Below are 15,614 nucleotides of genomic sequence, written 5' to 3'. Positions count from 1 at the left end.
GAATAAAACGTCCCCTCAACTCGCAATTCCTATTTGGAAATCCGAGAAGGTCTCGTCAACTCAACCCCGAGTTGAGCAAGTGACATCAAATCAACATGGCTGCTCAGAGCGTTAACAGTAAACAAAGTAGCACTGCTTTATTTTTCAATACGTTCTGTTGCATATACTTTTATTGAAGTATTTGCTTGAAGTCAATCACCATTGAGACATATTTAACACGCTTGTTAAATCTATATCTCTGACTGTATACAGTTCGCTGTTTTGAGGAGGTAAATATACATCACTCATCAGTTAGCTGGCGGGATTTTTGCTAACAAAAGACAAATATGTGTTGTTTCATTTTGTAGCATGAACGCACGGAGGTTGAAAATGATGTCATTCTGATTTGCGGCGTTTCACCGTCTGTACCTGGTTGAGACTGGTTTCATGCAGTGCTGGAAGAGTTCATCAAAGGAAGAAAGGACAATCGCATAAATCAGGACAATTGCATTGTATAGCTGCATTGCACTGTCGGATATAGAGTCCAATCTTTGCTTCTACGCTGGGTTTCTTATTAATATTATGACATTGAACGTTGCTGGAAAATGATAAGAAAAGACACCATTGCTCTTCTGCTTTACGAACTAAACCTGAACATATTTCATTATTTTTAAGATCACTGATTGTTTTTTCTCCACGAAAACCGTGCTAGCAATAACAACGTTGCCCTGTGACGTCAGAGTGACAGCTCAGCTCCTAACATCTGACAGGAGTAACAGAAATACAACATCAGACCAAATAAATTAGCACCGGAATCACTCAGAGATTTACAATATGTAATACACAGTCCAGGTTCTTGTTATCTCAAAACTGGACTGTTGCTACACACTACTCCCGGGCCTCTCAGCCAGCTCCATGTTAGGAATTGTGATCTTCAAGTTATGATTTTTAAGAAAAAGGAAAGCAAAAGTACACAAAAAGATGCCCCGCTACACACTTCCAACAACAAGGCCTTGGGAGAGTTTGCCAAATGACACACAGACACACAAAATTCAAATGGCAAGATCTATATATCATGCTTGACACACAACAGAGACAATATTGATTGGCTAGGCGAAAGGGCATGTTTGCATTTAACATGAAGCATATCAATGTAAGACAGGAACAACACCATATATGGTGTTTCAGGAAGTCATGCATTGCGAGCAAATGTTATTCGGGACGGTATGTAAATGCGCACAAATGGTATTCGGGGAGACAAAGGAATGTGCGCAAATGTTGAGGGGCTTTATCGGTCTGCACCTGGTTAAGACCGGTTTCGTGCAGTGGTGGAAGAGTTCATCAAAGGAACAAAGAGGAAAAGTGTTAACGGTAAACTTATCACTCCATCAAAACCCTTCAGATGCTTCAGAATGATGCAGCAGCACGCCTTGTGTTCAACCAGCCCAAAAGAACCCATGTCGCACTCCTCTTCATCTCGTTCCACTGACTTCCTGTAGCCGCCCATATCAAATTCAAGGCCTTGATGATATACACGTGCGGTGGGGGGTTTCCTCCGGGTACTCCAGTTTCCTCCACCAGTCCAAAGACATGCATGGTAGGCTGATTGGCACGTCCAAAGTGTCCGTAGTGTGTGAATGTGTGTGTGTTTGTGTGCCCTGCGATGGATTGGCACCCTGTCCAGGGTGTACCCCGCCTTGTACCCCATGCTCCCTGGGATAGGCCCCAGGTTCCCTGCGACCCTGTTTGTGTGTGTGTGTGCGCGCGTGTCAAGTCAAGTGGCTTTTTATTGTCATTTCAACCATCTACAGCTGGTACAGTATACAGTGAAAGGAAACAACATTCCTCCAAGACCACGGTGCTACATAAAACAACCCACTAACCACATGAGACGACACATAATTCAATAAGATTAGACATTTCTGCATAAAGTGCACGTGCAAGCATGTGCAAACAAACGCGCGCGTGTGTGTGTGCGTGTGTGCGTGTGTGTGCGTGCGCTTTAGAGCAATAAAAGTTTGAGCAATAAAACACTAAAATGTACAGGGCAGGAGGTTCTTCCGGACCAAGTGACCCCGGGTGAGAAGGGCAGAAAGAGAGCGAGAGAGAGAGAAAAAAAATGAAGCTCTTGGAGAATGGTGTGAGATGTGATTGGACTACACTAGCACGCGAGCACTCGGAGCGTGCGTCTGATTGGTTGGAGTGAACAGTGAAAACTCGTGGAATCAGACGCGCAGTTATTCCGCTCCGACTCCAACACACGCGCGCACGAGATAAAGAGAGAGAGAGAGAGAGAGAGAGAGAGAGTCGGTACTCGGTATCCCTCCATCATTCATGTCACCGGCATAGAGGGGAATAAAAAGAAGTCATTCCCGGATACTGATCTTGATATTCTGTACTTCCAGAGGTTGTGTTTTGGAGAACTTGAGTGGATCCTGAAAATAAGCAGCGATGGCTTTTATGGTGAAGCACATGATCGGCGGCCAGCTGAAGGACCTGACCGGCGGATTAACGGAGGAGAAATCTGATGGAGAAAAGGGCGACGCGGCGGCTAAAGGCATGACAGAAGAGGAGTTTGAGCAATACCAACAGCAGCTGGAGGAGGAGAAGTAAGAAAATCACACTGTTCTGCACACTTTGGGAGTCTTCAAGCTCATAACAGCACATTAGTTGAGACCAGAATGAACCAGAAATGAGTTACTTTAAGAATTGACTCAGATGTTTTAGATGGAAAGCAATCCAAAGATTGGTGACCATCACATCAATGTGTGCTTTTTGAATATGCATCCCATTGCAGATGTATTCCCCCTTTTACATTACTGTCGTAATAACCTCCACTCTTCTCTTCTGGGAAGGCTTTCCACTTGATTTTGAAGCGTGGATTTTGGGGATTTGTCCATGGGGTGCAGTCAGCATTCTAATTCATCCCAATGGTGTTCAATGGGGTTGAGGTCACACATGAAGACAAGCATTGTCATGCTGGAAGAGGTTTAAGCCTTTTAGTTCCAGCGAAGGGAAATTGTCACGCTACAGCATAGCTATACAACGACATCCTATACAATTGTGTGATTCTAATTTTGTAGCAACACAAAATTAGGAAAAAGCACATATGGGTGTGAAGGTCAAGGGGCCACATACTTTTAGCCGTGTATAGTGTATAATGTACAATGAAAAACAAAAATGATAACAAATACAAGTACTGAAATAAATACTATATCCACTCTCAGAAAGGTGCACTAAATTATGCACTTCCGTGGAAATGTGGATTTACTGTACTATAATTTTATTTTTTTTATTTTATTTTTTTTTAAAGGTGCATAATTACCTTTTAGAGTAAAGCTTCAAAGGTACACTACATGTGGCTTTCTAAGTAAAAAAATGCAATACCGAGGTCTACGCTTGATGATACCGCAACAAGGAGTGGTACATTTTAGTACCATCTTAGTACCCAAAACTGGATAATAATAAATGCAGGGGTATATAGTTTAATAAAATAAAAGTCTCCATTATGGATGGACAATCTCAACTGTCTGCTGTCTCGCTTGTGAGCATATAAACAAACAATCTGATGCTTAATGTTGAGATTTTCTTTACGTCCTGGGGTTCCAGAGAATCCCATGCGATATCCGTAGAGATAATATTTTAAAAATGTAAAATAAATAAACAAATAAATAAATAATTCTCTCCATATTTTCTGTTTTTTAACCTTTTAATAATTTCCCTGCCTTTTTAGCCACAGAGTAGGAGCGCGCATTTCAGGAAGATGATAAAAAAACGTATTCACGATGTATATTTTGTTTAATATAGACACTAAACAGAATATATTGTGTGTATCCTTCTCAGTAAGAGAATGGCAATTCACTCATCAAGATCAAATTTATTCACACTTCTCATACCCCTATAGTGTACATTTGTGTCCATCTGGACCTGGACGTGTTCACGTGTCTTCAGTTTTCACTGAGCTCCTGTCGTTCTCCCTTTAGTGACATTTATTTATTCATACAGAAGTCTCTATCGAGTTCCTCGAGAGAGAGAGAAAAAGATCTGTGAGTAATTTGTGTAAACGATTGTCGACACGGTTCTCCTTACGATTTATCATGGTTCCACTGCCAAACACCAGGTGTTCAAGTTATTAATAGATGGCTAAAATTGCACTCTTAAACATATGCAAACATTCTGCTAATCAGTGCTGAAGTTATTACGTTGCATCAGTTATTAAAGTGTTGTTTTTTTTTTTTTTGTAATTGTTATTAGTTCACTTGGAACGGAAACTCCATCACAGTCAATTATACATAGGAATGAGCGGGCCATGCTGGAGCTGCGGCCATATGGTACTTGATCATTTTCATGCTTTGTTATGCGTGAGCTTATTAGTACTCGCTTAAAGCACAAGTTGTCCTGGACGACGCGCGGGGTGACGAGATAGGGAGTGTACTTCTGCCACCGTACCCAAATATATCACCCAAGTCTATCTAGATGAAAATGGTTACCTCTTCCGAATCTGTCTGAATGACTATCTTGTCAAGAAATGTCCAAGGTTTTGTCCAAGTCCAAGCAGCTACCTCACAGATCAAAACAGCTACCTCGCCAGTGTCTGTCCAGATTAAAGCAGCTACGTCTCCTGGGTCTGTCCAAATCCAAGTAGCTGCCACACTCAAGGCTGTCTGAAACAGCTAATTCATCCGAGAGCATCTGAATCCAAACAGCTACCTCACCTGAGTCTGTCCAAATCCAAACAGCTACCTCACTTGAATCTGTCCAACTCCAAACAGCTACCTCATTTGAGCCTGTTCAAATCCAAACAGCTACCTCACCCGAGTCCGTCCAAATCCAAACAGCTACCTCACTTAAATCTGTCCAACTCCAAACAGCTAACTCATTTGAGTCTGTTCAAATCCAAACAGCTACCTCACCTGAGTCCGTCCAAATCCAAACAGCTACCTCACCTGAGTCCGTCCAAATCCAAACAGCTACCTCACCTGAGTCCGTCCAAATCCAAACAGCTACCTCACTTGAATCTGTCCAACTCCAAACAGCTAACTCATTTGAGCCTGTTCAAATCCAAACAGCTACCTCACCTGAGTCTGTCCAAATCCAAACAGCTACCTCACTTGAATCTGTCCAACTCCAAACAGCTACCTCACCTGAGTCTATCTAAATCCAAACAGCTACCTCACTTGAGTTCGTCCAAATCCAAATAGCTAACTCGCCTGAATCTATCCAAATCCAAACAGCTACCTCACCTGAGTCTGTCCAAATCCAAACAGCTACCTCACTTGAATCTATCCAAATCCAAACAGCTACCTCGCCTGAATCTATCCAAATCCAAACAGCTACCTCACCTGAGTCTGTCCAAATCCAAACAGCTACCTCGCCTGAATCTATCCAAATCCAAATAGCTACCTCGCCTGAGTCTGTCCAAAACCAAAAAGCTATCTCACCAACGCTCAAATCCAAACAGCTACCTCATGAGGGTCTGTCCAAATCCAAACAGCTACCCCTGTTGAGTCCATCCAAATCCAAACACGCTTTTCATCCGGGTCTGTACCCTAATTCCAGTGCTGGGTTAGCTCTATAGGGATTTAACATGCATCACAACTTTCCATTAAAGTCACAGTGAAGCTTGGATTGAGCTGCTGGAAATAGACTCCTTCCTTCCACTGAAAGAGAGAAGACATTTCTAATCTCCATCCAGGATAACTGTATCAAATAAATTGCCAAAGAAAACCTTTTAGCATCTTCATGCTGGTGTTTTCTTGAGGGCCTGAAAGTTCGGTGTTTTATCAGTTCAGTCGAGCAGGCTCATCTGTCAGAGGGTCACGTGTATGACAGGATTGTGAGTAAGAGCCACTTCATCCTGCTACAGTTCAGTTCAGCCTCCAGTGTGTATAACACAGGAGATGAGAAAATGAATTATGACCAACACTGATCATAGATCAGCCAGTGCAGGCGTTACATGACCTTCAGTAAACAACACTCGTGTTGTGGGTGCAAGGACGTCATAGGATATTGGTTTGCGTTTTTACATGTGAGGGTCATGTGACCAACATTTATTATTAATTAAACTGTAATGTACATCATTTCCCTGTTTTTGTCTTTATTTATTGTTCCTATAAAGATCACACTTTAGGAGTCATCCATTTCCACGGTATCCAGACAGACCTTTTTAAATGTTTAATATTGTCCTGGCAAACCATGAACTTTATTGCAATTTAACGGGGTCAGAGTTATAAATATTCTTTGTTGTGTTAAGCGGAAACCTGTGTGAAAGTATACATTTTCCCCAGCCACATCTGCGCTTTATAAATTTGCCCAATTTAAATTGAACAAATGAATGTTTTAAGAGCATACGCTCTAAGTTCCTTTGTCACCAAATACTATGTTACATAAGTTGACAAAAAAAAATGTACAATGATCTGCTAAATGTAATAAGAATAAGAAGAATAACGATAATCAACTTTCATTAGATAAAACGTTACATATATTAAAATGGAGTTCAAAGTGCTTTACGAAGGGGGGAAAAAGGCAAATAAAATGATAAAACAGAATTGAGAATATGCATCAGAAAATTGAGAAAATAATAATAATGATAATAATAATAAATCAGTAAATAAGATAAATAGTCATTTTAATACTAATACAGGGAATTGTAGCCAAAAAAAATTAAATTAAAATTCAATATTTAACACAAATACATAAATAGTGAATAAAAATAGCTGTTTTAAAATAAATAAAAAGATAGATAGATAGATAAATAAACGTTACAACAAATATAAAACTACAGAAAAGCTGAAGTAAAAAACAAATATATATGTATATTATTTTTTTATGTTTTCAGCTGCTTTTTATGTAAACCCGAGTGCCTCTGTTGGTCCTATTTCTGTCTCATGTCTGCCCTCTGGAGGTCTCCTGGAGTACTGCATCATCATCTCTGGGCTAAATGATTATGATCTTTTAGCACCACATAAGGACAAAGCATCTGCTCCAGGACTAATTATGAGTTTTCTAAAGCCTGAACCTGTTTAAATGCAAGGTTTAAATGAGGTGCTGTAGTGCCAAAACTGGTGAGTTGGTTGTTTTGTTTTATAATATAGATGGATCCAGTTTACTTTGTACTAATTATGTCACCAATAATGGTACCAATTTTCATCCCAAATAAATCCTGTAATCAACAGTATAATGTTATTATATGTTGGTAAATGTTAGGCAGACACCAATAGTTTTACAGGGGTTCAGTGACATGCTGATGAATTTCTCACACTCAAATTAACAATTCTAAATAACATTACAACAAATCAGTAAGATAAAGTGCTCAAAGAGGGCATGAATTCATGAATACTGCTTTCCCGAGAAACGATTTTTTTTAGTACTTGATTATAGTGATTTCTTCGAATCCTGGAACCTGGATAGCAGCCAAGTGCATCAGTCAGCAGATGTTTATTGATAGGTTCTAGTAGACAGGTTCAAGCTTGATGTGAAAAGTATTCATGTGTCCAATCCAAGTACGGTAATACAGCCAATGTTGGGACTCCAACCTTGTGTCCTGCTTGACTCGTGTTCTCAAGTTCTCAAACATCGGCCGAGTTTTCAACATCGGAAAACATTAACTGACGCGTCGTTACGACGTTTCTTCCACCATTTTATCAATTGGGTTTTTTTTTTTAATTCTGTGTTTTCCTTTTGCCGATTTTTCTTCTACCTGTACACATTTTCACTTTTTTATTCTACTTTATTGCACCAAATTGTTCATTTCACTACTAAGCTTTAGACTCTGATGCAGAAACACATTATCACGCCCTTTATTATTATTATTATTATTATTATTATTATTATTATGAATTATACCACAGTGCTGTTGAATGCTTGATTCTGATTGGTCAGAATGTTTTGGAGTCATTTTCTATGACAGCAGGTCTGACTGTAGTTCCGGCTGCAAGTCAAACCGCAGCTTTATAATTATGTGCTCGTTCTAATACGATATCGTTTCTGTAGTAACAGTTTTCTGTCAAGAGACATTTATTTAACATTAAGGAAGGAGTCTCCAGTGTTAGCGCTTTGTAACAGTCAGAAGTAAAGAAGTAAAGAAAGAAACTCTTCAGGAGAGGGGAGTGTGCATTTCGCAATCATTCATGCCAATCGATTATGTATTAACTTCAGGAGCGAGAGAGAGAGAGAGAGAGAGTGAGAGAGGAAAGAGAGGATGGGGAAGAAATGAAAGCAGAAACTAACTTCCACCACATGTAATGTAAATAAATGTTAAAAAAAAAAAAGAATGGCGTGTTTTTCTTTGATAAATTTCTAAAAATTTGAATCGTTGGCAAATTGGTGTGGTTTTAAAAGGAATAAGACACTACAGGACATGCTGCTATTGGATGATAATCAACTTCAGGGTAGTAACAGTAATGTACATCGTGTCAGGCAGCATCACATTACCCGGACACTGATTGTTTTCCTGTAACAGCGCACCCCCGAGTGTTTTATTTCTTACAAACACTAATCCCGGTGGAGAACTCACATACAAGATGCTTATGCTCCAAACACGAATAAATGATTCTGTGTGTGTGTGTGTGTGTGTGTGTGTGTGTGAAACCTGTCGCGCTTTGCTTGCAGGCAAGAACGAGATGCCAGTTTTGCCCAAAAGAAGGCGGAAAGAGCCACAGTGAGAACTCACTTCAGGGAAAAGTACAGACTCCCAAAGGTACATGGGTGTCACACACACACACACACACACACACACACACACATACACACACACTACCGGTCATAAGTTTAAACACAATCATTCTTTATTATTATTATTTTCACCACATTTTATAATAACAATAAAGTCATCAAAACTCTGGAGTAAGACAAATGGAACTATGGGGATTATGTTGTGATAAAAAATCTAAACTAAATCAAAATAATTTAACATTTGATCATCTTCAAAGTCGACGCTTTTCACCTAGAAATTTCCAGAAATGTATTCTTGGCGTTTTCTCGAGCGATTTCTTGAGGAATTTCCCTGAGATGATTTTTAAACAGTATTAAAGGAGTTCACACCGACGCCGGGCTCTTATCGCCTGCTTTTCGGAATATTTCTCACCGAGTCGTCCGTTTAAATAAAGATTTATTTGTAAATAAAATGTTTATTTTAGTCTAATGAAAGAATTGAATACATTTCACACGTTTAATCAACACGCCTTCAGATCAAAAGCTTTTTAACATCATGAGAAACGTTCCGGTCGAGCGTCCACAAACTTTTGACCGGTAGAGTATCTCATAGTAAATCTCAACGGTTTCGGAGTTTAAAATCCGGGCCGATGTCGATTTTGTTCGCTGCAGATGTCAGGACAGAGAATAAATTGAGTTACGTACGCCTGGCAAATTTATACATCGGCATATTCAGTAACGTCTAAAAGCAGATTTTGACTCAAGTCTGATTCATATAATACGGATTTTTGTTTTGTTGTTTTAAACGTCAGCTGATCATTTTAGACGGCCAAAAGATATTATTCCCAAGCGATTATTATTTAACTGTTAGAATTAAATGTAATAAATGGCTGAACTTTTGAGAAATGCTTTTCTAGTCATTGTAAATAAATAAGAAGGTTACTTAATGTCTGTGATTTACGTTTGGGTCTCTTTATAGTCATTTACGCAAGAAATAAAACACTAACCCTGTCCAGGGTGTACCCCGCCTTGTGCCCCACGCTCCCTGGGATAGGCTCCAGGTTTCCCCGTGACCCTGAAAAGGATAAGTGGTATAGAAGATGGATGGATGGATGGATAAAACACTAGGGTAGCGTGCTATTATAGGAAAATAATCAACAACAGGATGTCGTGATACGGTCCGGCGTATGAGAATTGTTCTCTTCCTCTTATACACGAGCGCTTTGCCAACAGAAGCAATTCGTATTTGTTAAATAAGAAAATGTCATACATTTTATCCATTTACTGTTACATTTAATATTGTAGAACTGCCACAAAACCAGTTCACTTACTATAAACAGTCGATCCCTCACCAGCCTCTATTTTTATTTCCCTTTCAATAAGACAAAAAGAACACACACACACACACACACACACACACACACACACACACACACAGTTTGTCTTGTTACTGAGAGACCGTGATCTCCCCCATCTTCTTCCATTTCTGGAAGTTTCTGGAAGTTTACAGCTTAACCTTTCAGTTACAGAGCACTGAGTCTCCTTCCGTAAATGTTAAACAAAGGTCTCTCTACAAAAATCTTTACCATACCAACAACTTCTGTCAGAAAGTTCTGCTGTTATGGGAAATGAATCAACAGCTTCTGACCAATCAGATTCAAGAATTTTAACAGCGATATGCTTTAAAGGATTTTAACCTTTGGGACGTTAATTGCATGATTAGCATGTCAGCAGATTTTAACGACCGAACCATATGATTCTTTAGCATTTGCACTCAAGTGTGTGTGTGTGTGTGTGTGTGTGTGTGTCAGAACGAGGTGGATGAGACGCAGATCCAGGCTGCGTCGCAGGACGTGGAGCTGCCGACAGAGCTAGCGAAGATGATCGCGGAGGACAACCAGGAGGAAGAGAGCAAGCTCTCGGTACTCGGGCAGCTGTCCAGCATCCAGAACGTGGACATCGATCACCTGAAGGACAAAGCACAGGCTACGCTGGAGGAGCTGAAAAACTCGGCAGAGAAGTGCTCGCTCATGTGAACGTCTCTCTTTCTACCAGTGTCTTTTCCTCCTCTCTTCCCTTTCTCTTTCTCTCGTCTAACATTAACACACCAAGCGCACGCATTTATCTACACGTCCGTCTCTTTATTGCCATGCCGAAGGAGAAAATGTCCTCTCCCTTTCCCTCTCCCTCTCCCTCTCTCTCTCTCCGTCCTGTTCTTTTCATTTCTCTTCTTTTCTATCGCACGTCACTTACGTTGCGTTTACACACAGTGAGAGCAAAACTCAATACACTGCCAATCGTATCAGCTGCCAGGTCTGACGCCGAGTCCGTGAAAGCTCCCCTACACACACACACACACACACACACACACACACACACACACACACACACACACACACACATGGACAGATCTGTACAACACGTACGGACTCTCACACATCCCACATATCCATCTTCCCATCTGTGTGTCCGAGCCAGCGTTCTAATCCTCTCCGCTTTTACGTCACGGCTGCTTGTTTGTGAATAATCTTTTCAGACCTGGTGAAATGAGTCCGATTATGACAATATTTACACGGGGAAAGTAACTTCTTTAGTAATTTTGCTTAAGTCTCTCCATTCAGATTATGCAAACCAATCTGCCAAGGATGCGAGATCTTTCTTGAGTAGAAGCATCCGAGACAGGGGTTTACCATGAGCGTCTAGACCACCACCTTCAAACACAAGCAGTTGCTTTTAAGTCTGGGGGGAAAAAAAGAAAAGAAAAAAACAGGGATAGATAATACGGACTGAAGAAGGAAATGTTTTTAATATGATGATAAATGAATGAGAAGATGGCAGATATTGAAATAAACATGTAATATACAGAGTCTTGTATAATAATAATAATAATAATAATAATAATAATAATAATTAATCGTGTAAATGCGATTTAATTTAACAATACGGCTTCCATCTTAACTATTCAGAAGCTTAAAAAATTGCAGACATCCTATTATATAGCATTTTATTTTTTAAGTCATGCTCAGGATGCACAGGATGATTACACTGATTTGTCAAATTAATCAAATAACGCCAATGTTTTTGTTCATTTGTTGCACTCTCCTGTAAAGGAAACGTGCCCATGTTTCGAAGGATAAGCTGACCAAGTGCTCATCTGTTCCACTTACAGCTCGCTCTAAGTTATTTGTATATCGTTTTATCCGTAAAGAATTTGGTCGTCTAGATAAGCAATGTCTCTGTTCATTCATTTTTGAGTAGTTTTCTGATAGATAATTAGTTTTTATGTGTATTTCCAGCCCAAAATGTACATTTCAGTGGTTACGTCAAACGGTCAGACAGTGGTCTGCTCCTTTTGTGAGCTGATATCATGTGAGAATTTCAAGTTAAGAATCACGGATAACTTCCTCCAACTCCACCCTGGCCTGAGCGCAGAACTCTCACGTAACTTCTGAATAGCACTCAAGTCTGCAGTTACGTCAGAGTATGACAGTATTGTTTCATTTTTAAGGATCGTCCTAAAACCACCATGTCCTCCTTCGTACACTACTGGTTTCAAGAAGGCCATGTGACTAACCAAACATACATATCTTTAAGACCAGTCCTGGATTAATTAAAGGTGCCGTTTGTAATATTTTAAAGTGTTTTTAAATCTATAATAATCTAAGCCTTTTTTTTATTAATTTTTTTTTTTAAATGTGGTTCACAATACTGCAGTGCAATTGCCCTAGCTAATTAATTCATTCAGGCAGGCTTCTGTACACTTTTCTGGCCCTGAAATAAGCTCCTCCCACAGCTTTAATAAAAGCCGTTCAGCTCTGCTACTTTTCCTTGAAAGGCAAATCTTGAGCTATACAAATTTTAACAGAGGACGTGAGTTTGGTTAAGGGGAACGAGGAAGGCTTGTGAGTGTTTTGACTGCGATTGTAATTCCCTTCGAAGGCAGCAAAGTGTGCTACAAATCACATACTGCTTCTTTAATAATAATTATGTGTTTCTGAAAGTAAATTTTATTTGGAAGCCTTTCAGCTAAATCGGTATCCAGGATACGCTTAGGATAAAGCAATAATGTAGATATCATGCAGCTACTTGGAGATAGAGTCAAACTTGAAAAACACGTTCAGTCCCCGTGTCTTTATAGACCAGAGATGGCTTGGTTTGGGCCATTCCGATCCCCACTAATTGTTATTTGACCCTGATCTGACCTCTGACCCCTAACCCTTATCATCTTTTACTTCCCAACCAGTGGTGCTGTCTTGTGCAGGTGATTGTGTGTTGTCTAACAGCTGCAACGTGTTGTTCTTTCTGACTGTTCCCCCTTTAGGATCACTGTACTCAATATTATATATAAAATAACAAAACTGGCTTTTACTGAACAGCTTGGTTCTCCAAGTTGATAATGTGTGATTTGCAATAGCACAGATGAAGATATTTTCATTTTCGCCAGCATTTGTTTTGCGCCGTGTGCTTCGTGCGAGTCGTGCTGTGACAGTTGGTTGAAACAGTTTGTGTAATTGCCATTTTTATAAGCTCCAGTGCAAATACCTAGTGCCATAGAGCATTGCCAAGAGTCTTAAAATGTGTGTCTTTGTGCTTTTGTAATCAGTAAGGGTGCAATATAACCCTGTATATGCAGCAATATATATATATATATATATATATATATATATATATATATATATATATATATATATATATAGAATGAGGAAAGAAGCATGTTAATGTCTTTCTGTTTATTTATTTATAACTTGTGTCATGAAAGTGTGATTAAAGCCGAAACCCAAAATGTTCTTTTGATTTTCTCCTCTGTATAATAATGTGTATTATATAATAATGTATAATAATCCCCCCCCCTCTATAGCCTAAATTATGAATTATGTTAATTTTATGAGTTTCACTGTTGAAGCTATAATAAACATATTTTTTATGAATTTTATGTGTTGGGGATTAATTTAGAAACCCATACTTTATTTTATATCTGAGCTGTTAGCCTGGTGTTGCAATACTACCTTTGACCAGCAGATGGAGACATTACTGATTGGGGGGAAAAAACAGTCTCTAATACATTGTTTCTACAAAATTACTGTACTCACGCTTATAGGGAGGTGTGTGCGTGGAGCTTGTATGTTCTCCGCGGTTTCCTCCGGGTACTCCGGTTTCCTCCCCCAGTCCAAAGAAATGCCAAATATGCCAGACATTTCCAAATTGTCCGAATGTGTGTGTGCGATTGTCCCCCGTCTTGTGTCCCGAGTTCCCTGAGATACGCTCCAGGCTCCCCATGAACCCTGTGTAGGATAAGCGGGATGGATGGATGTAGGAATGTGCGTGTGTACTGTATGTACATTTAACATCAAATATCCATGTTCAATACAATACCTACTATGCTATTCTTACATGTGGGCGTGGGTGGACACGATCATGTCCTAAATCACATCTGAAAGCACAAGTAAAGAGAAACCGGAAACTCCTCTGTCCTGAAGACTTTCCTGTGGGGGAAAAACCTACTGACTGTTCCAGTGTGCTGAAACCGGAGACTCCTTCCATGGTTGTTAAACAAACATTGCCTTGCAGAAAGCTTTGCCGTATCAACAATATTACTTTTTTTTTCTTTGTTAAAAAAAGCACAATTTATTCATCATTTATCGTTTGCCTTAGATTATGTAGATCGTCCGTCATACAGTCCCTGTGGTCGAAAAGATAATGTTATAGAAAGAGTGTGTTAATATAAACCTGTGACTTGAGTTACAGATAGAACTATTGTCAGAGCTGCTGTTATAGAAAATTAATCAAAACCCCACTAACCAATTGAGAATTCAAGAGCGCTGTGGTATAAGGGTAAAATATCCACCACACTCCTGAAATCCCACAAAGATGCAGTCTAAACGATACTGAGCACCCGTGATGAAACTGGGCAGTTTGTTTTCATGAAATAGATTTTTATATGACCTGCTTTGCATTATGTTATGCATTAATACCACATTCCTGCTGAATGCTTAATTCTGATTGGTCAGAAGCTGTTGATTCATTTTCTATAACAGCAGCTCTGACAGTAGCTCCAACTACCAGGTAAATCACAGGTTAATATTTGTGCACTTGTTTTAATAAGTTACTGTTTCTATAGTAACAACATACTCCAGGACTTACATGGCGGACGCCACTTTGTGTTTCTCTTTCGACGACGGGTTACTTTTTTTTTTTACATCGATAGAGATTTTTTGTAAAAAGAGAGAGAGAGAGAGAGAGAGAGAGAGAGAGAGAGAGGCTGGTAATGTAATGTAAGTGATAACAGGAACTAACTTGTTTTCTGGATGTTCCACAACATCTATTCATCCATTTTCTGTACCGCTTATCCTACACAGGGTCATGGGGGAACTCGGGGCACAAGGTGAGAGACACCCTGGATGGGGTGCCAACCCATTGCAGGACACAATCACACACCCATTCATACACTACGGACACTTTTGGACATGCCAATCAGCCTACCATGCATGTTTTTGGACTTGATGAGGAAACCGGAGTACCCGGAGGAAACGCAGCATGGGGAGAACATGCAAACTCCGCACAGACAGGGGCGTGGCAGGAATAGAACCGCCGACCATGGAGGTGTGAGGCAAACGTGCTAATAACCACTAAGCTAAGTGTGCCCTCCATCAAAAAGCAGACCCCAAAATTCAGCTGATTTCAACTTTTCCCTCAAATCCGTACTGAGAGTCAGCGCTATGCTATCGTCGGATTCAAGCCATGGCACTTCTTCCATCCACTTCTCTGAGAAAACGCTTTTCTTTCCATCGGGCTCGATCTGACGTTTCTTCTGACGCGGCGGAATGCCAAAGACGTCGCTTAATGTCTGTTGGTTTTGTTTTGTTTTTGGACCTCTCTCACAGCGTTACAGTTAGTCGATACAAGACAGTCCTGTGCATTTACAGCTATTGGTACACAAATGAGCGGTCTAAGCTAGTTAACCCCGTGCAGCCGTTATGTGCACT

At 40.0% G+C, this 15,614-nt stretch overlaps 1 protein-coding gene across 1 annotated transcript; it reads left to right on the top strand.

The window, feature by feature from the left end:
- The first annotated feature begins 2,099 nt into the window (after nt 1-2,099).
- Nucleotides 2,100-10,742, top strand: cplx3b (complexin 3b). Its single transcript, XM_053623627.1, has 3 exons — nt 2,100-2,588; nt 8,590-8,677; nt 10,443-10,742. The coding sequence occupies exons 1-3, from the start codon at nt 2,431-2,433 to the stop codon at nt 10,665-10,667; spliced, it is 471 nt and encodes a 156-aa protein (XP_053479602.1). The 5' UTR covers nt 2,100-2,430; the 3' UTR covers nt 10,668-10,742.
- The last annotated feature ends 4,872 nt before the right edge of the window (nt 10,743-15,614 follow it).

The sequence above is a fragment of the Ictalurus furcatus genome, chromosome 4, assembly GCF_023375685.1.
Source record: "Ictalurus furcatus strain D&B chromosome 4, Billie_1.0, whole genome shotgun sequence".
NCBI lineage: Eukaryota > Metazoa > Chordata > Actinopteri > Siluriformes > Ictaluridae > Ictalurus > Ictalurus furcatus.
The sequence above is the reverse complement of the archived record's forward strand: the minus strand, read 5'-3'. Positions and strand labels throughout refer to the sequence as shown.